The 26,523-nt window shown below is 42.3% G+C and overlaps 1 protein-coding gene across 3 annotated transcripts in view; it reads left to right on the forward strand.

Moving 5' to 3' along the window:
- Nucleotides 1–26,523, forward strand: part of ITSN1 (intersectin 1) — a 266,243-nt gene that overhangs the window by 89,514 nt on the left and 150,206 nt on the right. For all 3 annotated transcript variants that reach the window (XM_040338914.1, XM_040338913.1, XM_040338912.1), the window contains 6 exons: nucleotides 1,995–2,174; nucleotides 12,484–12,577; nucleotides 17,687–17,787; nucleotides 20,349–20,412; nucleotides 23,551–23,688; nucleotides 26,194–26,306. In XM_040338914.1, coding sequence (XP_040194848.1) covers nucleotides 1,995–2,174; nucleotides 12,484–12,577; nucleotides 17,687–17,787; nucleotides 20,349–20,412; nucleotides 23,551–23,688; nucleotides 26,194–26,306 — 690 coding nt within the window. The remainder of the gene's footprint in view (nucleotides 1–1,994; nucleotides 2,175–12,483; nucleotides 12,578–17,686; nucleotides 17,788–20,348; nucleotides 20,413–23,550; nucleotides 23,689–26,193; nucleotides 26,307–26,523) is intronic.

A 26,523-nucleotide genomic window follows, 5' to 3' on the forward strand; every position in this document is an offset into this window, starting at 1 on the left:
AAGCACCTTTGCCAGCAATTACAACGCCAGTTTTTTTTTGCATATGACGCAACAAGCTTTGCACACCTGCCATCCTCCTTTGCAAATCCTCTTCAGCTCAGTCAGGTGGTATGGGGACTGTTGATGGGCAGCCATTTTCAGGTCTCTCCAGAGATGTTCAAGTCAGGGCTTTGGCTGGACCACTCTAGGACATTCAGAGTTGTTCCTAAGCTACTCCTGTATTGTCTTGGCTGTGTCCTTAGGATCATTGTCATTTTGGAAAGTGAATCTTCAGCCCACTCTGAGGTCTTGAGCACTGTGGAAGATGTTTTTGTTGCGGATATCTCTGTACTTTGCTCCATTTAGCTTTCCCTCAACCCTGACCAGTCCCTGCTGCTGAAAAACACCCCCACAGCACGATGCTGCCACCACCATGCTTCACTATTGGGATGGTAATGGGAAGGTGATGAGCGATGCCTGGTTTCCTCCATACAGAACATTTTAGAATTGAGGCAAAACGTCTCAATCTCGTTTTCATCAGACCAGAGTATCTCATCCCTCACAGTCTGATATTCCTTCCGCTTCTTTTTTTTTGAAAAATTCCAAGTGGGACTTAATGTGTTTGCTCTGAGGAGAGGCTTCGATCTACCTGCTCTGGTATGATGCCTAGATCGGTGGAAGCCTGCAGTGATGGTTGTCCTTCTGGAACTTTGTACCATCATCAGACAGGATCTCTTGTGCTCAGTGACCATCGAGTTCTTGGTCACCCCTCTTACTGAGGCTCTTCTCCTAAATTGAAAAAAGTGAAAGGGGTCTGAACACCTTATGAATGGACTGTGTGTGTGTGTGTGTATATATATATATATATATATATATATATATATATATATATATATATATATATATATATATATATATATATATATATATATATATATATATGTGTGTATATGTGTGTGTGTGTATGTATATATATATGTGTGTGTGTGTGTGTGTGTGTGTGTGTGTGTGTGTGTATGTATGTATATAATATACGTTTTAAAACACCTAAACTCAATAGGTAAAGTTAAGAGTAGCTTTACTTTTGAAAACATGGGGGGCTGAAATATGCAGGTATGCTGTAAACATAAATGGCCACCGGTTCCCAGCAGCAGGTAATGTTCTTCTAACAGTGGAAGATGGGTATACAGTGCAAACTCCTCTTGTTGCCTTCTTTTTATATTTCTGTTAACTCTACTGCTGCGTACATACGAAAACCGTGGATTTTTTCACGACGGAATGTTGGATCAAACTTGTGTTGCATACACACGGTCGCACAATTCCGACCGTCAAGAACATGGTGACGTACAACACTACAATGAGCCGAGAAAAAAAAGTTCAATGATTCCGAGCATGCATGTTTTTTTGCACGTCGGAATTGCATACAGAAGATCGGAATTTCCGAGAAGAACTTTTCCCGTCGGAAAATTTGAGAACCAGCTCTCATTTTTTCAATGGGGCCTACACACGGTCAGAATTTGCGACCAAAAGCTCACATCAAACTTTTTTTGTCAGAAATTCCGACCGTGTGTACGCATGTTTTGTTGATTGACAGACTAATGCATAGGATTTCATCACAATTGCACATTAATATGACATTGCATTGAGTCAGAACTGATCCACGCTGAGTGTTCTAACATAAGGTGCATGCAGTAGAAGTCTTCTGCCAGTTTTCTGTTGTTCCCTGGTGTATACAGTACATGTTCTAAGCTGGTGTATTATGTGGGGAGTTAGTTTAATAAACGCCATCCAGCAGATTTTCAATAAAGGTTGGAATGTTCTGATGTGGACAATTTGACCTATTCACTTTCTATCTGCCTCTGGTTTGAGCAGTTCTTGAGATGTCCTGCTTAATATGGCTTTCACGTTCTCCAGGGGTGTATGTGTGTGATTGATACAGCACTGGGACAAAAGACTGGTTATTGTGCAAATGCTGAAACGGTATGTCTAAGGGTACTCTGTTTTGTGTTTTGCAGGTATAGGTGGAATCGCTGCCATGCCTCCTCTTGCAGCTGTAGCCCCTGTGCCAATGCCTCCTATCCCTGTAGTAGGGATGTCTCCTCCTCTAGTGTCTTCTGTTCCTGGTACTGCAGTTCCGCCTCTGGCTAACGGAGCCCCTGCTGTAATCCAGCAACTACCCGCTTTTGCTCACTCCGGTATGCTGCTTAAAACTAATCCTGATTTGCATCTTTCCATTTTTTTTTTTTTTTTTTAAGCTCAATTTGAACAATTTGAGGCCTCTTTTGGATTGTACAGTGCTTTTATTGTCCCTAGAGTGGACCTATTGCTGGGCTTTGGACATTTAAGTATTTACATATTCTTAACCACAGCAAATGATCTTTAAAACAAGCCTATGCTTGTTGCCCCTCAACTGCAGGCACTGTGGTGCAATATATTACTCCATTTACAGCAGAAACACTGGATTTATTGTCTCTCGGCAGCTCTGCTCCCCTTTCTCAGCAATAACTTAGCAGCTCGGCTCATCCTGCTTTGCCTTCCAGCAGGGACACATCCTGACTTAGTCTATTGTCTAGGACACAGAATAGGTTCTCTGGAAAGGGAATATAGAGTGGAGATGAGCTGCTCAGAAACTTAAATGACTTTAGTGCTTTTGCTGTGGAATTTTGAGAATGAATTTTTCTGCAGTGCTTGCAGCCATAGAGGTCAGTGAGGCTCAATTTTAAGCACATGTACTGATTAATGCGGACCTTAAGTCATTTTTTTTTTTCAACTTTCCATTACAGAATCAGTAAAAACTTGAGTGTCCATAGTCTGGTCATCGATTCACTTAGTGAATTAATTTTTTTCTCGCCCAATGAGGGGCACATTGGGTTATACTACTGCTTTAAGAATTGAAAACTGACAAACCTGTAGGCCAGCCCCTAAAAACGTACTCATACTATTAGCATGTCTAATTTTTGCATGTGTCCTGCTGGGACAGATCTATTCTTCTTTTTTTTTTTTTTTTTTTTCGTCAATGAAGGCTCTCTACACCACTTCTGTAGTTTTCTCTCTGATGCAGCCATCCAAAGCGGTATCCTTCAGCCTTGCTTTTGGAGAGCTGCATCTGGACCTGCTGTTGCAGGGATAGTAGGGATGTGACGGTTTTGTACTTAATTTTGCATGAGGAGCTTTCTAGAGACCATTCACATAAAAACTAGGTGCAGAACACTTTCCAGGTCCAGAGGTTCTGGCATTGCCTCAGCACTTGACCTTTCTCTGAAAATGTAATTAGTAGGGTCTGTTGGAGCACCAGAAAATGCCTAATTTGCACAGAACATTGAGCACCATTATTTTTCCATTTCCCGCCAGTTTCTCCATGGAAGGGCTTCATGCTTTGGGAAAAAGTGCTGACCTCATCCGCTAGGTGGAGTAGCACTCCTAATTGTAAAGACCTATTCCTGCTATCAGCCTACAGTAACTTTGGTTACTTCTGGCCATCCAACCCCCACCTGCTACCAGCTATCAGGGTTTCATGAGTACTTGACGCTTTTGCCCCTTACCCTGAGCCTATATGTTGCCTTACCCCATGCATTGCATTGCTAATTCTAGACATGCAGTGGGCAGTCCCGCTTTAACAGGTGCTCCCAGCTTACTTTCTTCTATCTGTTCTGTGGCAGCTTGCAGCATGCACCTACTGACAATGCCACCTTCTGCAGCCTTGAGTCATGTTGCTATCTGCCCTTAGAATCTCACCCGTACTCTGAGTCCTCTTTTAGCTTTGTAAGGTGTCCACTCAGCTGAGGTTTTTAACACTGCATGCAACACTTCAGTACAGATCAACCAGTTATTGGCTGACTGATCAGAGTCCACAGGAGTTCTCCAGCAGATTCTGTGTTTGATTCGCCCACTGCTCTAGTGGCTTCTGAGCCACCAGCTGTAGAGTCTGTCTGCCTGATTCTGAGTCACTTCAAGCGGTATTTAACCCAAAATCAAATCTTTATTATGTTGCAGCTTACTAATTCTTAGATGTCATGGCTGCATTAGTTTACTTTTTTTAGGCTTTCTTCTTTTTTCATCTGGTGATCCAGGCAGCAAGTCTCTTCAGAGTATGTATCGGTTTACGTGGATGAGACAAACCACCTAACACTAAAATGATCAGATTTTATTTATTCATGCAAGACTTTTATCACAAAAGGGGACATTGCTGGCCAAAGAGGTGACTGGCCAGATCTCCAGGTGAAAACAGAGGGGTAAAAAGCCAAAGAAAATATATTACACTTTTTGGTTTTGGGTTTAATACTGCTTTAAGTCCTGCACTGATGAGCTTGCCCCTGGGGAGTCGCAGGTTATTGCGGTTACTGGCATGCTTAAAGCGGGGGTTCACCCTATAAAAAATTTCTAACACTACATCCAGCCCAGTTCTGCAAATAAAATTACACTGACCTTTTTTTTTTTTGCCGTAGATAGCGTTTATCGTTCGAATTCACCGCGACTTCCGGATAGGGAATCCCGCGGGAGTGGGCGTTCTTATTGACATGCTAAATGACGGCGCACACAGCACGTCACGACTTCCCGAAAGAAGCTCGGGTCAGCTGTGCTCTATTCAGCGCCGGTGCGCAGGCGCCGAAGAGAGCCGAGCCGACCAGAGCTTCTTTCGGGAAGTCGTGACGCGCTGTGTGCGCCGTCGTTTAGCATGTCAATCAATTGGCATCTCAATAGGAACGCCCACTCCCTATCCGGATACCGCAGTGAATTCGAACGATAAACGCTATCTACGGCGAAAAGAAAAAAAAAGGTCCGTGTAATTTTATTTGCAGAACTGGGCTGGATGTAGTGTTAGAAAATTTTTATAGGGTGAACCCCCGCTTTAAGTGGGCTGTTTTGGCTCTTGATTGACACACTGTACACCACTTTGAAACTGGAGGACAAGCCTAGTTGTATTTCAAGTCCTGAATCATTTAAAACTCCTAAGGGAGGAAAGACTTTTTTTGGGCAACTTTTAAACTATTTCTGTATGGACTTTGGTAACCATGGTAGTTTTTTGCTCCTCTCAAGAGCTTATAAACCTTCTATCCATTTTTGTAAGGATTTTGTGCCGAAGTGGCCACTGGCAGACTGTGTTCCTCATTTACAAGGCACCTACAGTACCATCCCTGTAGAGCAGTGGTTCTCAACCTCTGCCCTCATTACCCCCAACGGGCCATGTTTCGAGGTTTTCCTTTACTTTGCACAGCTGCTTTTAAATCATTATAAATGACAAAGTATTGATGAGAGCTATTTTATCTAAGGGCCAGTTCACACCAGACGCAGTTTCGTACAGTTTCGTGTGCTTTTATTTTTTTCTGCACTAAAAAGGCATGCACAGTGTTTTCCATGTATTCCAATGGCTCTAGTTCACACCGTGCAGTCAGTTTCCAGTGCAGAAACTGGCCAGAAACGGATTGCATGGTGTAAACTAAAGCCAACTAGAGCCATTGGAATACATGGAAAACACTGTGCATGCATTTTGTGCAGAAACAAAGCACGCAGAGCTAAACGGAACTGCGTTTGGTGTGAACTGGCCCTAAGGGAAGCTCCCAAAACATGGCCCATTGGCGGGGGGGGGGGGGGGAGAGGAGGTGGTTGAGGACTGAGGTTCAGAACCACTGCTGTAGAGGACACGGACGTGTTTAAATGCCCAATGGATAAGGGGTGGGAAGCCCTTTCAAGAGCTCTGTTCTTGCTGGTGGATCCCCTACCCTTCACTGTATCCTGACTGTGTGAATTTGCTGTCTGGTGCTCAAAGTGGTGGGGAATGAGTACACCACTAGTATCCAAGTTGATGAAAAATAGTACAATGTGTATTTAAAAAAAGGGAAAGAGATTTTCATATGAAAGCAGTTGCTTAAAGAAGAACTCCCTCCCATAAAATGCTGAGAAATGTATCTTTAAGTATTTTGATTCTTCTATCAAACTAAGGAAGTCTGATTCCTTTAATCAGGGAATTGCAAGCAGCATTGCTGCCACAAATTGTTACAATGTAATCAACCACGACCTGGAGTTCTGGATTTACATTATCAGCCATTGGGGAACAACCTTTCTGGATGATATGTATCTTTCTACATTGGGTTAAACGCATTATTCATCTGTGCAAACTTCCAGATACATAGTAAATGTGACTCATAACTCAAATAGAGATCTAATCATATAATCACATTCTGTAGAACACAGTAATCTCTCCTTCAAGCTATTATTTTTAAGCGGAGTTGCAATATTTTCTTCTAATGTTATTTGCGCCCTAAATTGGCAACCAATCAACAAGAATTTAACCACTCGCCATCTGACACTTCGCTGCTACATGGAATTTTTTTTTTTTTTGTGCTATAAAATTACTTGGGATATATAGCAGAGGCCCTATTTTTTTTATGTGTCACAGTATTTTGCGCAGCAGTGTTTCAATAAATTTTATTGCACGCAAAACACAATGGAATACCTATATTTTTATTTTTTTGTAAAATAAAAAAGATGATGTTGCACTAAATAGATAGTACCGTATTTATCGCGGTATAACGCGCTCCCGCGTATACCGCGCACCCCTAAAGTGGCCCCGAATCCTGTGGAAATTTTTTTTTTTTTGTACTTACAGTTTTGGTGTCTTGCGCGGCGTCCATCGGCGGCCTCGTCGGGTCCGTCGTCCTTCTGCGGCTTCGGGTGTCCTCTTCGTCGGGTCCGGGGTCCGTCTGCGGGCTTCGGGTGTCCTCTTCGTCGGGTCCGGGGTCCGTCTGCGGGCTTCGGGTGTCCTCTTCGTCGGGTCCGGCGTCCTTCTGCGGCGTCCTCCCCGCTCGTTTCCCGTGCCGAGTTTGAATACTGCGCCGACATATACAGAGAGCAGTACACTCGTGTATTGTCGGGCAGGCTCGGCAACACTCTCGCTCACGTCCTGTACGTCCAGGACGTGAGCGCGGAAGAGCCCAGACTGGCCGACTATACCTGAGTGTACTGCGCTCGGTATATGTCGGCGCGGGTATCGGCGTATACCGCGCACCCACGATTTTGCCCTGATTTTCAGGGCAAAAAAGTGCGTGGTATACGCATATAAATACGGTAAATAGTTACCCAACATGTCACGTTTTAAAACGTCTGCCTGTAGAATGGCAAAAAACTACAGTGCTTAAAATTCTCCATATGAAAGGCTTTAAATGCCTTTTTACAGGTTACCAGTTTAGAATTGTACAGGAGGTCTGGTGCTAGAAGTATTGCTCTCACTCTGACATTTGCGAAAATACCTCACATGTGTGGTTTGACCACTGTTTGCATATGTGTCCGGGAGTAACGTATGCAATTGGATGGGGGCGCTTTAAACTTTTATTATTGTTATACGACTTTTTTTTTTGTCAATTTTTTTCTTTGTATTAACTTTATTGCTATCACAAGGGATGTACAACATCAGGGGAAATCTGATGGACAGCCAGGAGTGATCAGTGCGACTGGGTGGGGGATAACTTTACAAGGAGCAACCTTCTGTATGGCTCTCTATGAAGCCGCTGAAAGCCACAGCGGGAAAGAAGATCACCCCCGACTGTCCATCGGATTCCCCCTACTGCGGGTGTTTTCTGTGCGTTGTGTGTCTAGTCCTGGATACATCTCAGGCCAGAGTGTTCCTTCCACAAGTGAAGCTTCAAACCCTCCAGTCTCACATTTGTACTCTCCAGTCCAGAAGCAGAGAAAATACTGTATATACTCTAGTATAAGCTGAGTTTTCAGCCCTTTTATTAAAGATGAAAATACACCATTTGGCTTATACTCGAGTCCGTGTACCTGAAGGGCTGCGAGCGTCCATTGTTTAAAAGTTGCGGCTTCCCCCCTGGTCCCTTCCGTGATAGGCGTTTCCCAGCAGACACCGTGTTCAGTATTTCGCCTATCGCTGATGTTCTCTTGTCCGAGGATGAGAAGACATCCGTGATAGGCTGCTGGGAAATGCCTATCGCGGAACGGGACCAGGAGGAGATCGCGACTTTTAAACAATGAATGGACGCCCACAGCCTGTCAAGAATTTCAGGTACACTGACTCGGGCACAGTGAGGTGGCAATGGGCACAGTGAGGCCTGCAAATGAGCATTGTTGACCCGCTTTTTCGCTTACAGTAGCTGCTGAATTCTCACCCCAGGCTTATACTCGAGTCAATAAGTTTTTTGGGGTAAAATTGGGTACCTCGGCTTATACTCGGGTCGGCTTCTACTCAAGTATATACAGTATTTCTTTTTTACAAGAGAGTCCTAGGTGTGGTAGTAGGCTCCTTCGAGGTAACCCACTTCCCCAGTTTAATTGTAGACATCTGCAATGCAACATTCTCTCGTTGTGTGTCTGACCTCCTACACAGATTGTTTATTTTTGTTCTTGCCGAAGACCAGGTTGTCCCTGGTTTGGTAGCTCAGTAATTCAGCTATGGAGTTGGAAGTCCTTTTCTCCCAAGTTTTTTTTTTCTTTTTTAAAGATCTTAATGACAGATGCCATCATGTTGGCTGGGGTCGGAAGCCTGGCCATTATGTTGGTGCAGGGGACTTGGGTGTTGGAAGAGTCTTGAATCCAAATTAACACCCTGGAGCTCCGGGCGATTTGGCTGCCTTTTGTAGCTTTGGGCCAGATTTAGTTGGGCCAGAAGTCTCGCCGCAGCAATATGGGGAACTTCATATGCCAGACTTCCAGTCCTTGTACATCCTTGCTGTAGACCAGGGATAAGCAATTAGCGGACCTCCAGCTGTTGCAAAACTACAATTCCCATCATGCCTCTGCCTCTGGGTGTCATGCTTGTGGCTGTCAAGAGTATTGATATGCCTCATGGGACTTGTAGTTCTGGAACAGCTGGAGGTCCGCTAATTGCATATGCCTGCTGTAGACATTTGGCAGGCACGCTCCCTCAGTGTTACACCCAAAGGAGTGATACCTACAGCTGGAGGTGTTCCAGGTGAGAGATGCCAGATGTTGACTTTCTTGCCTCCAGCTTTAACAAACTGCACAGGTTTGTTTCCAGGTGCAATGATTCTCTGGCAAACGCAGTGGATTTTAGTACACACCGTTTTTCCTAAAATCTCTTCCACATCTGCTTTGCAGGATCCAGATGGAACTTTCTGTTTTATTCTCATCGATCCTTACTTGCCATGGCCCATATGGTATGACAAAGTGATAAGGCCCTTTCATACACCCCATGGGCAACGCCAGTTCATCAGGATCTTCTGTCCCGTGATCTGATGTACCATACAGCTTCTCGGTCACTGGTGTTAATGGCATGGCTTTTAAAGGCCACGTTCTGAGGGACAGCGCCGCCTACAGCGCCGCCTGAGTTGTGGCTCCTATGATGCTCAAAGCTGGGAAGTCTATTTCCTTCAATGTCTGTCATTGGACATGGAAGGCATTCTTTACTTGGTGTGTGCCTCTACCACTTTAGTTTTTCAATGGGACAAATCCTCTCCTTCCTGCAGCTGGGTTTTGATCTGTGTGCCTCTCAGCACCATCAGTGTTTCATTTTCTGTCCATTATTTCCTGTTCCATAGACCATTGACCCCCTCATTGCTTAAGATGTTTGTTTCCCATATAGCTACTCCATTTGTTCACCAGTGACTTTGAGGCTCTCTATCTGGTTCTCTGTGCTTCAGAACCGGCTGTTTGGACCCATTAGAGATTTTCCTTTAATCTCATCCACAAGGTGTTTTATGGCACCATGATGAGAGTATTACTGGGGTTGCATGGTCTGGCCTACAGTTTTGCCAATGACCATTCCTCCTGTAGGCAGCGGTATAACCCAAAGGTTAAATTAAAACTAAAGGCACAACTTTTTTTTCGTTTTGGATAAAGGGAGGGTTTAACTTTTTTTTTTTTTTTGCTGCATCCTATTTGGGAGATTTCCCTTTACTTCCTCCTCATTGGCTTACTTCTAAATACGCTATCCCCACTTCAGTCTATCGTGAACGCTGCTGCCAGACTCATCCACCTTACAAACCACTCAACGTCTGCTATACCCCTCTGACAATCTCTCCATTGGCTGCCACTCAACCACCAAATTCAATTCAAGATACTAGCAATAACTTGCAAAGCCATCCACAACCTGGCCCCCAGCTACATCACTAACCTAGTCTCAAAATACCAACCTAATTGTTCTCTTTGCTCCTTCCATGACCTCCTGCTCCCAAACTCCCTTGTCACCTCATCCAATGCTTGCCTTCAGGACTTCTCTGGAGCCTCTCCCATCCTCCTGGAATGCTCTAAACCCAATCTGTCAGACTTTCTCCTTCTTTGTCCACATTCGGACGATCCCTGAAAACTCATCCCCGATCCCTGAAGCCTATCTGGCCCCCACCTAACTGTACATTTATTTTCTCCATCAGCACATCCCCCACAGTTATTACCTCTTGTATCTCTTGACCTTTCCTCTTATATTGTAAGCTCCAAAGAGCAGGGCTCTCTGATTCCTACTGTATTAAAGTGTATTGTATTTGTACTGTCTACCCTCAAGTTGTAAAGTTCTGCGTAAACTGTTGGCTCTATATAAACCCTGTATAATAACTTCCTGCCCCAAAGCCCAAACAGGAAGCGAGAGGAAATCCCTCTAAAGTGAGGGAATCTTTAATTGTTGCTAAAGTCACCAGATCTAGTGTCCCCATTGGAATAATTCCCCTGCTTTTGCCTGTTCTGGTGACAACCCACATTTCGAGATTTTATTTAATTTCATTTTCACTTACGGTTATAATTTATCAGGAGAAATAGAGATGGTGACTCTTGCCGACTGGAACACAGAAGGCAATAATAATCTAACAGGTGTTCTATTCCCTCTCCAATCTATTCTAAATAAAAAACAGTTTTTCGTTTTTAGTTCTATTTTTTAAAGCCTACATGTGTCCCTCAATGTCCAACCAGAAAAGGGTTTTTCAGTGAGCACAAAAATAAATTTTTTGGTAGTGCACGGTCTTGCTAATTGGGGTCAGAGCTTAGATAGTCATCCATATGGGTACGCAGTCTGCCTGATAATTTATGAGCCCCTCATATCTAATGGTGGAACGACACCTATAGGACTATAGTATATGTTTAGAGATGGTGAGGAAAAGACGAGCTCAAAATACATTTTCCTCTCTGTTACTAAACAAATAGTATATTATTCAATGTTTGAGTGCACACCATTTACATATTGTACATTTAGATGTAGAAATGCAAATATAAAATAAATGATGGTAAGTGATTTTTATTGTTGACACCTTTTTATAGGAGTCTCTACAGACAGAAAGGTCTCCTTCACACCATGGTGCAGAGACGTCCGGTTTTCTGCACACGTTCTGCAAGGGCACAAAAAAGGTCATGTCACGGACACCCATGGAAAAATGAGGTCAACGTGAATGAAAACTTGTGTTGAAACTGATGTCTCTGCATTCTAAATCTGCACGGTTTTCCCATCAATTTTCATGCATGTATGGTGTGAACAAACCCTCAAATACGTTTATTGCCACCTATACCTGCGTGTTTGCAAACCAAATGTACATGGTTGGTGGGGTTTACAACCTGTAAGTTTTTATGTGCATTTTATATGAAATGTTTTGAAATCAAAGCTCAGAGATGCATTTTAAAGCACATAGAAAATACATCCACATGACAGTGAGCAAAGATCCTAAGGGCTCTTTCACACGGGGCGGACCTTTTTCGGGCTCCGCTTTGCTCAGCGGGGATCGCTCCATCGATCCCTGCTGAGCCGGCAGATGACAGGTCTGTCTCTGTACACTGTGCAGGGACCGACCTGTCAGAGCGCCGCTCTCCCCTATGGGGGATCAGATGACGACCGCAGAGTCCGTTGTCATCCGATCCGCCAGATGGATGCAAAATAGGGTTTTCCTCCGTCACACTGTGGCGGATCAGAGCGGGTCGGATGTCAACGGGCATGTCGCCGCTGACATCCGTGGCTCCATAGAGGAGCACGGAGCGCCCGTTCAGGTCCGCCTAAAAAACTGTCAGGCGGACCTGGACGGTCCACCCGTGTAAAAGAGCCCCAAGACACGTTCCCCCAAGAATTCCAGGCCTTTTATATATAAAAACACATTTTCTAAAGCTGTGAACCTCTGGCATGTTTACTGGAAACCTTTATTGTTTTGTGAATTGTTTCTAAATTGAGGTCTTGTAACCCATGAATAATCCCATTGCATAGAAAGTCTCTTGATAACAGAATCTTTGCGTTTTTTTTTTCTCCAAGCTTGTAACACAAGTGTGAAATGGTCAAATGCTATATCTGAAATTTCTGTTGCAATTGGTAGAATGCATAACCACCCTCTTTTTAAAGAGCAAGGATAAGTCATTCTTGAGAGGGGAAAAATGTATTGACGTCACTTTGGCTTGGACATTCCTCTACCCTTCCCTAAATAATATCTGTATCACAGCTAATTTGGAAAGTGTCAGATTATCCTGTATGTGACCAGCCATGTTTCATCGATTTTATTGATATTATGGCATGCACGTGTGTACAATGACTAATGTTTTATAACGTTTTGTGTTTTTATATATTTGTAGCCACATTGCCAAAGAGTTCGTCGTTTGGCCGTTCGGGTGCTGGAGGCCAAGTCAACACTAAACTTCAGAAAGCCCAGTCCTTTGATGTCGCTATGTAAGTTTTGAAAATTTATGTTCAATTAACACATTTTGAGCTTTCATTTTGGGGTTTCTTCACCACAGACATACATACATAAAACAGCCAGTTTAGCATTTTCTAGGTTTTGGGGGGTCAAGGAGAGAACCATCAAACTCAACAGAACCTTCATGGTCACAAACACATTTTTTAACCCGAGCACTGAAATACAGGCATGCTAACCATTTTTTCGCCCAAAAAAAAAACGCATGTCTATTAGACTTTTTCAAACAAAACTGGTTGGTCTTAGCTGTACTCCAGGGACCAGATGGCTTTTTTACATGTGCTCAGAGCTCTAGTACAAGTGATACTTGAAAAATTAGACTATCGTGCAAAAGTTCATTCATTTCACTAATGCAACTTAAAAGGTGAAACTAATATATTAGATGGACTCATTACATGAAAAGCAAGATAGTTCAAGCTGTGATTTGTCATAATTGTGATTATGGCTTACAGCTCATGAAAACCCCAAATCCACAATCTCAGAAAATTAGATCCTTGCATGCAATCAATAAAACAAGGGTTGTACATAACACCGGTGCATCCGTACTATCACCCTACGTTTGATGTACATGAAATTAGGTTTTTCTTTCATGGAAGGGTTGTACATAGAACAATATCGGACCTCTGAAAAGTATAAGCATGCATATGTACTCAGTACTTGGTTTGGGCCCCTTTTTCAGCAATTACTGACTCAATGTGGCGTGGCATGGAAGCTATCAGCCTGTGGCACTGCTGAGGTGTTATGGAAGACCAGGATGCTTCAATAGCGGCCTTCAGCTCTTCTGCATTGTTCGGTCTCATGTTTCTCTTGGCAATGCCCCCTAGATTCTTTATGGGGTTCAGGTCAGGTGAGTTTACTGGCCAATCAAGCACAGTAATCCCACGGTCATTGAACCAGGTTTTGGTGCTTTTGGCAGTGTGGGCAGGTGCCCTGCTGGAAAATGAAGTCAGCATCCCCATAGAGCTCGTCTGCGGAAGGAAGCATGAAGTGCTCCAAAATCTCCTGATAGATGGCTGCGTTGACCCTGGACACCAGTGGTCCAACACCAGCAGATGACATGGCTCCCCAAATCAACACAGACTGTGGAAACTTCACACTGGACTTCAAGCATTTTGCAGTGTGTGCCTCTCCATTCTTCCTCCATACTCTGGGTCCTTGGTTTCCAAATGAGATGCAAAATTTGCTCTCATCAGAACAGAGGACTTTGGACCAGTGAGCAACAGACCAGGTCTGTTTTTCTTTAACCCAGGTAAGACGCTTCTGACGTTTGTTATTCAGGAGTGGGGTGACAAGAGGAATACGACATTTGAAGCCCATGTCCAGGATCCGTCTGTGTGTGGTGGCTCTTGATGCGCTGACTCCAGCCTCGGTCCACTCCTTGTGAAAGTCCCCAACACTTTTAAATGGCCTTTCTTTTCCTGACAATCCTCTACAGGCTGCGTTCATCACTGCCGCTTGTGCACCTTTTTCTTTAACACTTTTCCCTTCCACATAACTTTCTATTAATGTGCTTTGATACAGCACTTTGGGAACATCCAACTTATTTTGCAATTACGTTTTGAGGCTTTCCCTGCTTAATGGAGGGTATCAATGATGGTTTTCTGCACAACTGTCAGGTCAGCAGTCTTTCCCATAATTGTGATTCCTACTGAACCAGACTGATAGACCATTTAAAGGCTCAGGAACCCTTTGCAGGTGTTATGGCTTAATTAGCTGATTAGAGTGGGACACTTTGAGCCTAGAATATTGCACCTTTTCACAATATTCAAATTTTCTGAGATTGTGGATTTGGGGTTTTCATGAGTTGTAAGCAATAACCATCACAATTATGACAAATCACGCCTTGAACTATCTCATATTAGTTTCACCTTATTAAATTGCATTAGTTAAATAAATGAACTTTTGCACAATATTCTAATTTTTCGAGTTTCATCTGTAGTACATTTCCTAACTGGTCCTCTCGCCTCTCAGTGCAGTCTTTTTCACCTATTCAATCAGCTTTCAGCCCCATGTGCTGTACAGTACATCATGAGATGGAGATTTATCAAACAAATTCCCCCAAAAATTGGACACATCTATTGTAAACCAGGCTGTCTCTCAATTTGCAAGCATTGGCAAGAAAAAGTGTGTTATCCACTTTCCGCCCTCGCTAAAGCCGATAGACTGCTACATTGTGGGTTTAGATTGCCGGAAGGGAGTCTATGGTCCTCCTGTGATTGCGCTTCCGGGCATCGACACAGATCTCTGATCTCTACGGACACAGCTTATCACAGATCAAGGTGAAGAGCCAATCACAGCTGCTTTTTATCATGTGAACAGCTGTGTCCAATCGCAGCTGATCATAATGTAAACCGGTTTTGCCGGTTAACGGCATTCCTCTCCTCACGCTTCACAGCGTACGAAGCATGGTTTACATCAGCTGATGCCTCTGATAAGCATTCTATATAAATATTGGAGTGTCTTCTATCAAAGTAACTCCTAGAGTGCTTTCACACTGAAAGCCCCGGCCGTTAGTGCTAAAGCAACACTTGTTTCATTATTTGAACTCCAGATATTCAAACTGACTCTAATTGGCTTTTGTTGTAGTTCGTTTATGGGTTAACTTCTTCCTTCCTATTTAATGGCTGTATTTAATGAAGACATTGTGGGTTATAGGCTCTCCGTTAAATCCACTGAGGAGGGAGCGGGGGAAAGGGGGTGACTTGGGCCCCCCCTGTGTGTGTCAGTGGACCACACATTGTGTTTGTTTTTGTGACTTAGATTGGGATCAAATTACTACAAATATATATATATATTCCTGAGGGGTTTACGTACTTTCTTGTCACTGTATGCACAAGTTTTTGGTGTATTTGGGCTTGGAATCTTGGGAAGACAACTTGCACACCCTAAAATGCATTACGTTAAAGATGGTGCAGCCATAAGACCACTACTACTTTTATAGGAGACAACTTTCCAGTTAAAGCGGGAGTACACCCAATTAGTTTTTTTTTTTTCTTTTCCCCTTAGATTCCTGCTCGTTTTTTTCTAGGGGAATCGGCTAGTTGTTTTAAAATATGATCCGTACTTACCGTTTTCGAGATGCATCTTCTCCGTCGCTTCCGGGTATGGGTCTTTGGGAGCGGGCGTTCCTTCTTGATTGACAGTCTTCCGAGAGGCTTCCGACGGTCGCATCCATCGCGTCACTAGTAGCCGAAAGAAGCCGAACGTCGGTGCGGCTCTATACTGCGCCTGCGCACCGACGTTCGGCTTCTTTCGGAAAATCGTGACGCGATGGATGCGACCGTCGGAAGCCGCTCGGAAGACTGTCAATCAAAATAGCAACACCCAGTCCCGCAGCCCATACCCGGAAGCGGCGGAGAAGATGCATCTCGTAAACGGTAAGTACGGATCATATTTTAAAACAACTAGCCGATTCCCCTAGACAAAACGAGCATGAAGCGAAGGGGAAAAAGTGTCATGTGCGGGTGAACCTCCGCTTTAAGAAGTGCTTATGGACAGATTTTATTCTTTTGCAGTTTCACTTTGGGTAGCAAACGGAAAAAAATTAATCGGCAATCTTTAGCCTCCAATACATCTGTATAAATGCTTCTGTTTGGTATTGCTGTCCTGTACAACAGAATTGATATGCAGCCAGCAGGTGACACTTTTTAGGCTCTCTTTCACGTTTTACCCTGTCTAGTTACCACCCATTGTAAAAATCCTGTTTTACAGAGCTAAGTAGCTCAAGATGAAATTTACATACAGGTGAGACAGAGTGGTGGTCTGCTTGTAAAGCAAATACAGTGTGTGTGTGTGTGTGTGTGTGTGTGTTTATTTTATGAAATATTAAAAAACTAAAATATCAACTAAACCATAAAAGCATATTTTCTACATTTAAACCTAAAGACAGTATAAACTTGAAAAGCAAACCCAAGTTATAGATGCTAATGTAATGCACTTCTCAGCAGTACAGCATTGGTGTAAATTTTCATATACTATGACGTGTTACTTTGCAGTTTATGACAACCCTATGTGTGTGTAAAGTGGTCTAATTTCCAATAGCCAGTGTACGGGATGTCAGGGTTGGGTCCTAAATGGCAGGTAAATTTCCCCACTCTCTGGGTTGCATTCCCTTTTTAAAGTGGTTGTAAAACTGAAACATTTAAAACGAACAGCCTACCTTATTCAGCAAAGCAGAGGAAGTCCTCTTCCCCCAGTCTGGCCGGGAAAGGAGAAGCCAGTCTTCTGTAAATCCTCAGTTTCTGGCAGTAAAAAAAATTCTGACACATTTATGAGGGGTTCCGGAGTAGTCCAGCTGGAGTGGAGAGGATGGGCTTTCAGTACTCTGGATTGTGAAGTCTTTATTAGTGACCCCTTAAAGGGGGTTGCGCCACATACAAGGGGAGTCTTGATAATGATAGAGAAAACAGTCAGAGCACCTGGCTGTGTAAAAGAGAACTGGGGACACCTGAGGGAGCAGGGGGAACTAAGCTTGGGATTGATCCACGGTTGCTAAACTTTAAAAAATATATATTCCTTTGGATCCCAGTAGCAGACAGGAAACCCATCAACGCAGTTGTGGGACCAGTGGACCTGTGAGACTTTACATTGTTTTTTGTTTGAACCAAAGTTATGGACTGTTTACCGTTTAGAGCCCATTCACACCTAGGCGTATATACGCCTGAAGCGCGATGCTCGTGCTGCTGGAGGGGCGAATTTACATTGATGTCTATGAGATGGTTCACATCTCACGCCGAAACGCCGTACGCCTGCCGCCTGAAAACAAGTCCCGGACCCTTTTTTTCTGGCGGCTTTCAGGCGTTCGGCATAGACATCAATGTAAAATGTTTTGTGAAAGAAAAAAAAAGTTTACAAATCGCTGCAAAATACGCTGCGTTATAGTGTGAATGCAGCCTTACTCTTCATTAGTTGAAGTAAGCTACAGTATTTTTTTAATGGACTGTTCTGTCTTTGAGAGACCACTTGACTACTTTTACAATATGATGCTCTTAGGCTACCATATTGCACCAAGCAAGGTATATGGTGTCTTGTAAGATCACAGAAATCTGTTCTTCTGGTCAATTATTTATCTCTTGACATTTCAGCCCTCCTCCTGCAGCTGAATGGGCCGTGTCGCAGTCTTCAAGACTAAAGTATAGACAGTTGTTCAACAGCCATGACAAAACCATGAGCGGTCATCTTACAGGTAACTTCATTTAATAACAAGTGGGAACATAGGTTTACTAGTATGTATCAATACTTCTTTTTTTTGTAATTGTATTTTTATTATTATTAGTTCAAAAATCAATAGAAAAAACAGGTACATAGCAGCATGTATATCAAACAGAAAAATATCAGGACGTGGTAACAAATGTATCAATACTTTAAAGCTCAACTCCTGGCAAAACCTAAAAAATAAAAAAAAATAACTGATATACCTTCTAACCCTAGCAAAGTAAAAAAAAAAAAAAACTTTGCTAGGGTTAGAAGGTATATCAGTTTTTTTTTGTTTTTTATTGCTGCCATTGTTTTCAGTGACGTTATTTCACTTGTAGAGAGATTTCCCTTTCTATGTTGTCACCTGGAACTGAAGTAAAGGTTAAAGGGGTTGTAAAGGTTTGTTTTTTTATTTTCTAAATAGGTTCCTTTAAGCTAGTGCATTATTGATTCACTTGCCTTTTCCTTTGATTTCCCTTCTAAATGTTTTTTTTTCTTTGTCTGAATTTCTCACTTCCTGTAAGCTTGCCCCCATCATCCGAGCCGTTCTGGATGAGGGTTAGTCAGCCAGAACAGCTTACTGAGGAGGAACAGGAAGTGAGAAATTCAGACAAAGAAAACTAAGAAAAAAAAAATTTAGAAGGGATATGGAAGGAAAAGGTAAGTGAACCAACAATGCACTAGCTTAAAGGAACCTATTTAGAAAATAACAAACAAACCTTTACAACCCCTTTAATGGCTCAAACAGGGACACAGACCACAATAAAGACCTGAGAAACATTTCTAATTTTTCCCCACACTTCCCAAAACTAAAAAGAATCTTGGATGTTCTTTTGGCTTTAACTGCTTCCTGTCCTCGGACGGGAGCGGTGATCTCTCGCTCATCATTGCAGCAATGCATCCCTTTTTAGTGCTGGTGATTCCCTATAAAGTGATCTGAGCGACTATATATGATGACCTTTTACAGGTAGTGGAAGCCGCCTTTACCGGGCTCTCCTGTACCGCCAGCGAGCCCAGTACTGATGCAACTGATCGCATTGGATTCCGTAGACAGAGTGAGAGGAACTTCCATTGTTCCTCCCACTCTGTGACACCAGAAGCAACAAGGATTTTGTCACTTCCGGTGTGGGTTTTGTTTACAGTTTCCGGCCTGTAAAGCATCTGATTAAGGTGATCTGGTTTTGATCAGATGCTTTCTAATAGACACCAAATCTCTTCATAAAGAGGACCTGTCACAGCCCATGCTATGACAAGAGATTTTGTTTCGCTTATGTGATGATAAAGTTCAATCAAAACCAAATTTTTTAGGTACAGTGTTAAAAGTAAAAAGAAGTCCCCATGCGCACTCGCTAATGCCAACGCACCACACATGTGAAGTATCGTCACGAATGTCGAAATGAGACAAATAATTCTAAGGCCAGACCTCCTGTGTAAGGCATAAATTGTACAAATTTTTTTGGGCAATTTCGCTTTAGATTTACATAGAATGAGGTCAAACCTAAACCCTTTAGATTTGTATGCAATCAGGTAGGCCCTTCCACTACATAGTTGATGGTAAATCTAAAGGAAATTGAAAAAGAGAAAATTGTAATGATGTATGGCTGGCTTTACTCTAAACTGGTATCCTGTAAAGTGTCACCTATTGAGATTTTTAGGTACTGCAGTTTGTTGCCGTTTCACCAGGGTTTGCAGTTTTAAAGCGTGGGGGGGTATCCGCATAACAACATCTTCTTTTTATATTTTCCTAAAGAATTGGGTATCCTATTGGGTTTGCATGCATTAACATTCATTAAAGTGTATTTTTCCTGTGAATTGGGCACTTGATAAACTGCACAAATATTGTGAGACATAAAAAATTACAACAACAACCGGTTTATTCCTCAGGGCCTCTGCTTAAAAAAAAAATATATATATATATATATATATATATATATATATATATATATATATATATATATATATATATATATATATATATATATATATATATATAAATAACGTTTAGGGGTTCTAAGTAAGTTTCCAGCAAAAAAAGATGATGCTGATTTATGCATGTCGAGAAATGTCAGCATTGGGCTGACCTGGAGGTCATTAAATGGTAAAATATTTGCCAAAGTTGTTAGTTCTGCTTTTGTTTAGAAGGGGTGGTTTTTGTACAGTTTAAGCCTGCTTGCATGAACGAAAATAAAAAACTTATGTACCAGGCTTCAGCCCAGGTTCACATTGATGCAATTTGGCATGCCAAATCGTGGCTGTTTCCGGCAATAGCACCGTCCGAATCGGTGTGATGCCGACTTTGCGACACCGCACTGATTCCCAAAAGTAGTGTCTACTATTTTTGGCGACTTTGGGTGCGATTTCAATGGGCATCTGTGCAGGAACCCACACAGATGTCTCTGAAATCGCCTACCAAAGTCGGACTGACATGCGGGTATGGAATTGTGCAAGTTCAGGTGAACTCATAGGATTTTAATCCCGCAGAAGTGTAAACCTAGGCTCAATGTTGGGGTTTGTGCTGTATATAATGTGTTTTAATTACTTTTTTTTTAGGTCCACAAGCTAGAACTATTCTTATGCAATCTAGTTTACCCCAAGCCCAGCTGGCGACAATTTGGTAAGACTGTTAAGTTCGTCCATCTGTTTGTTTACATGTTTGTTGTAATTTTCTCAAAAAGAGTATTTCAATTAAATGTCTAAGCCGGATATCTTTGTGCAACTGGACAAATTGATTTCCTGTTGCTAGTAACCGATTTTGGTAAGGAATTTTCAAAGTAGTTATTTTTAGACGTCACGTTTAGACTCTACTGATTTGATTTGATTTCATTTCAGGTTTAGTGAAACAGAATTCTTTTTATGTTTATAATTTAATTGGAACTGGGTATTTTTCTTTCTCCACAAGTTTACCATTGTCATTCCAGAGGCTATGAGCTGTTACACATGCATTACTAAGTTATTGTCAATATTCCCATCTTACACTTTCCGGAATTAGAAGTAGCCGGTCCCGCAGCAACTGCCAGATGGAGACCAGGGACGTCACAGATCAATGCATATATTCTCTAGCACACCACGGATCATCTATTGGCATCTGAAATATTTGGAAAAAGGATCTTGTGCCAAATAAAAGTGACTAAGTGAATAAATTAAAATAATCAAAAGAGCTGCTCCCCAAAATTTCCAGCTAGCTGGAGATGTGTACAAAATAGCAAGGCAGGGGGGCGCTATACTAACTGTGTGAATACATAACATAAATAATATACGGTTATAATAAATACCAACTATGCAAAAGTAGCTAATCACCACCTAAACAGTGAGTGGTTGCCTATAAATATATCGCAACGGAACAAGCGTAAACCAAAACATATGAGTCCGTTACAGTATAACAGTGAAAAAAGTCCATAAAAAGTGCATAGTAGTGCTCAGATATTCTTCAATATGTATTGAAACGAATAGAGAAATGATTTCCACCTTCACCACTTAAGGTACACCACAATTGTGCTAATAAGGATGGCACCTTACCAGATGTCGTTGACCTTATTCGCTAGAAAAAGGTCAATTTGAGCTTTGTTGTCACTACAGGACAAGCTATGGCAAATTATCTATTTTTTCCTTGGCTGCAGCTTGGCTTAAGACGTCATTAAGCGTGGCAAAAAAGAAAGAAAGAAGAGGCCGCCATGGCATAATAACGTTTATTTAAAAAACTTTAAAAGTAACACAGTGCCGAGTGGCTCCTTACTTGGAAAGTGCCCACGTCCAGGCACTGAGGCTGTACGGCTTTAGGTCGGATAGAAAAAAATGGGTCCTTGCTGGGGAAGCTGGCGTGCGTTCCACCTCTGGCGTCAAAGAACCAGCAGACCGCCTCAAAGTATATTTCGAGGCGGTACCTGGGCACGCACAGCATCAACTTCAGGAAATCATTTCTCTATTCGTTCAACACATATTGAAGAATATCTGAGCACTACTATGCACTTTTTATGGACTTTTTTCACTGTTATACTGTAACGGACTCATATATGTTTTGGTTTATGCTTGTTCCGTTGTGATATATTTATAGGCAACCACTCACTGTTTAGGTGGTGATTAGCTACTTTTGCATTGTTGGTATTTAATATAACCGTATATTATTTATGTTATGTATTCACAGTTAGTATAGCGCCCCCCTGCCTTGCTAATCTGAAATATTTATTGAAGCATAATTGCATCACAAGAATCGGAGTGCAACGTTTCTGAACCGTGCAGGACCCCTTCGTCAGGCATGTGAAGAAGGGGTCCTGCTCAGCTCTGAAACGCTGCACACTCTCTGTTATGATGTGATCATTCTTCAATGAATCTTTCAGATGATAAATATCTGTGGAGTGCTGGCGAATATCTACATTGACATGTATTATTAATGCACCATAATTTAATATTATATTTTACATTATCACTCCATCCCAAATTTTTTCTTTTTTTTGATGGTTCCAATTAATCGCCTAACCGCTTCTTTTACAGACTGTGTGCTTGTAAGAGATTTTTGCTCGCAGCCATATGTAAGGGGGTCCAAATCTCTACTTGATTTCTAAAGCGTCAGTCCAACCATTTGTGTTTTTTTTTTTAATCTAGGAGGTGCCTTGTGGGCTAAAGCAGGCCCCGGCTTCTTAAGCCTCATGCACACTGAAGCTGATAAACTGATGTTTTTGGGAGTTTTTTTTTTTTTTTACTAACAGCCCTTAAACTTTCCTCTTTGCTATCCTATGTGTCCATGCACACATGGACATTTATTGCAGGTTATCAGCAGTTGAGTTTATGGGCTGTTTTCTGGACACCATAAAATTGCGTTCAAGAGCAGTTATTCTGACCACAAAAACGCTGGAAAAAAACTTGCATAAACACGCTTTTATCATTGTTCAGCATTTTTTACATTGCAGGGGCTGAAAGTAAGCTGGATGTAAATAAAAAAAACGCCAAAAAATGCTGACGCTAAAAAAAATGCTCAAACGCACATAAGTGTTTAAAAAAATGCTGTTAAAAGCGTTTTCCTGCCAGCAATCCGACGTCCAGAAAGACTTTTTTTGAACGTCCCGTGTGCATGGAGCCTTATATGTCTTGTACTTTTCAACTGAGATGTTTCTGCCGTTATCTCCAAATCTTTTTAGTTTCATTCTACCTGGAAGTGTTTGCATGTTCCAGCTCCTCCTGTTGCGTTTTTCATGTAAACAAAAATGCAGCAGGCAGAGGGAGAGCTCCTCTTAATGGCCACAGCAAATGTACAGACCCGGGAAACTCGGCGCAGAGATTCCGCTGGTGGGACAGGAGAGCCTGGTAAAAAGGTGGCTTCTGCTACCTGAGATAAATAAAAGAGGGTGTGTAAAGTTTGTGTTCCTGCCAGGAATCTTGTCGATGGATAACTTCCTGTGGTCTGTGTTTTTGGCTACACACTTAATTACATTGTTCCCAGCTATCTCTGAGGAATACAGAAGCCCTCCCATCTATCATATGGAGAAAAGAAGGGTGGACGTTTCTGTTGCCTTTTCCTAGTTTGATTAATGCTGATCCTCTAAATTTACAGTATATTGAATGTGCATAAAGGGGGCGCAAAAAAAGCATGGAAAAAACGAACCTAGTTTTTGGGTATAGATACATTTAACTTATTGGCATCTACCAAAAAAAATGTAAAGTGAAGGTCAGGTTCCCTTTTTTTTTTTGTTCTCCTTAAAGTATTACCTATATTGTGATCTCCAGCTTGGTTTATGGCATATTTTTTTTTCTATCCCAGGAATCTTTCAGACATCGATCAGGATGGGAAGTTAACAGCAGAAGAGTTCATCTTGGCTATGCACTTAATAGACGTTGCAATGTCTGGCCAGCCGCTCCCTCCAGTGCTTCCTCCAGATTACGTGCCACCGTCGTTCAGGTGAGAAATAAACTCAATTTCAGCTGGAAAAACTGTGCTTTATTTGAACTTAAAGTACTGTATTTATTGGCGTATAACACTCACTTTTTTACCCTGAAAATAGAGGGTAAACTGTGCCTGCGTGTTATACGCAGGGGGCTGCGGAAAGTTTTTTCCTGAAACTTCCCTCTTAAAGTTAGGGTGCGTGTTATACGCCGATAAATACGGTATGTATATTTTTTTGGAATGGTTTTCTCCACTACATAAAAGTAGCTAGTAGTGCAGACAGCAAGCTGGGGTGGAGAGTAAACTCCCCTGGTTTGTTTGTACCTATAGGCATTTTAGGCTTACCTATAGGTACAGCAAATATATCCTAAACTTGCAAAGTTTATCGGCGCATGAGCTCTGAAGGAACGGCCATCCGTGCCGTTTCTTCGGAGCCCTGTGCCATGACCGGTGGCTCCCACGCGCATGGACGCGAGTGACGTCATTGCAGCTCTGGCCACTCACGGCACCATAGCCTACGAACACGAAAGAAACACCAGATGTCGGCCATCTCATCGGTGTGTAGGTGCCGCTGGAGAGCTTTATTCTAAGGTAAGTATTTAATAATGAGCTAGTAAGCGATGCATACTAGCTCATTATGCCTTTGTCGTGCGTGCGTTTGGTTTTACTTTTATTTTTTGGAGGTTTACAACCTCTTTAACTGCAAGTGATGTCCCCCACCTGGCTGTGCTATGTGAGGGAGCTGTGTAAATCTAAGGTAGATGAAATCTTCCCACTGCACGCTTATATGAAATGCATTTTAGTTGACAGGAACTATCAATCAGCATCACTTAAAAGTTTGGAAAATGTCATCGGCACACCTTGGGTTTCACAATGTAGACCAAAGTTTTATTTGAACATTATAGCACAGCAGTGCAACATTTTCAGAGCCTTGCAGGCCCCTGCTTATGTCTCTATGATGTATATAGAGTTGAACTATATAAAGAAAGGCAACGCCTTTCTGACCTTGTAATGCATATATGCGACAGCAGGAAAAGTGGGTCTTAACAACCAGCTGCCACACAAATACACCCATGCCAGTCTGAGGTTGTGCGCTGAGAATGCACTCCAAGCACACTGACTGAGCTGTCTCCAGCAGCTCTCGCTCATAGGTTCTGATTGCAAGACAGTACTCCTAATCATGCAACAGCTGTGAGAGCCAGTTAGGCTCCGTGTCCACATGTTCGACTTGTCATGTGACTTTGTACGCATGAATCCAAAAGCAATATTTCCCATGCACACATTCATGGAAATGTCTGTAGTAATGCTGGGTGTTGTAATGACCGCCGGCTGGAAACCCTAGACAATCTGAGTAAAAAAAGTCTCATCAGAACACCAAGGATTCCTCAGAGGAATCCAAAGCTTTATTCACATGGTACGCATAGGGCAGCGTTCTGGGAACCACGCAGGGCCCCTTCTTCGGGCAAGTCAGTGACACTTGCCTGACGAAGGGGCCTTGCATGGTTCCAAAAAATTTGCTGTATCTGTACCATGTGAATAAAGCTTTGGGCCCTTCTGAGGAATCCTTGGTGTTCTGATGACATTTGTACACATAGTCGTATGACAAGCCACAGCAAATTGATTTTAATGACACCCATTCAGATTAGTGCGACCTAAAGTCCCAGTGACTTCAAAAAGGTGCCTGCAGCCCTTTGATGTGATTTTGATCCAGAGAGTGTAAAGTCGCACTCTAAATTGCACGACTTTGGAGTTCCACTAGTGGAAATGGAGCCTTACAGTGGTCTTGTGATCAGGGAAACTATTCTGCTCTCTGCTATAAAACCCAGTTAAAGGGCTTGTAAAGGGAAACATTTTTTTCCCTAAATAGCTACCTTTACCTTAGTGCAGTCCTCCTTCACTTACCTCATCCTTCCATTTTGCTTTTAAATGTTTTTATTTCTTCTGAGAAATCCTCACTTCCTGTTCTTCTGTCTGTAACTCCACACCGTAATGCGAGGCTTTCTTCCTGGTGTGGAGAAAGCCTCTTGAGGGGACGCCCACTAACACACAGCTCCTTTCTCTATCTGCAAAGTAGAGTGTGTCCTGACACTCCTGCTTGCCCCCTCCCCCCTCAAGAGGCTTTCTCCACACCAGGGAGAAAGCCTTGCATTACTGTGTGGAGTTAGACAGAAGAACAGGAAGTGAGGATTTCTCAGAAGAAATTAGGAAATTTAAAAGCAAAATTGAAGGATGAGGTAAGTGAAGGAGGACTGCACTAATGTAAAGGAAGCTATTTAGGGAAACATTTCCTTTACAACCCCTTTAAAGGGCTCCTGGGAAGGTATTCAGGTATGCTGGTGAACATAATTTCCATATGTAAATCGTACTCAGAAATACAAATTCCTTGGCAGGTAAAACCACTTATTTATTTTATTTATTTTTTTCTGTGTATCTAACTGCCTGGGGTGCAGCTTTAGTTGTAGCAACCATGTGAGCAGATTTATTCATTTTTATATTTTATGGTATGCTTATTTTTCACAGAAGAGTTCGATCTGGCAGTGGGATTTCCATAATGAGCTCCGTGTCCGTTGATCAGCGTTTACCCGAAGAACCAGCAGAAGAGGAGCCTCCCCCTATAGACAAGAAATTGCCCGGTAATTAACGTATTAAGTTCTTTGATTTCTTTTAGATTTTTTTTTTTTTTTTTTTTTGCCTTTGTAAGTTGAAGACTACAATCTTAAAAGTTTGTTTAAGAAAATTGTCAAACTACTTTTAGTTAAAGTGGATGTAAACCCACTCTCATCCTTTCTAAACTTCTTCCATAGTGCTGATCTATAAGGATATACAGTTGTGTTCAAAATTATTCAACCC

Source organism: Rana temporaria, chromosome 2, assembly GCF_905171775.1.
Source record: "Rana temporaria chromosome 2, aRanTem1.1, whole genome shotgun sequence".
Classification (NCBI taxonomy): Eukaryota; Metazoa; Chordata; class Amphibia; order Anura; family Ranidae; genus Rana; species Rana temporaria.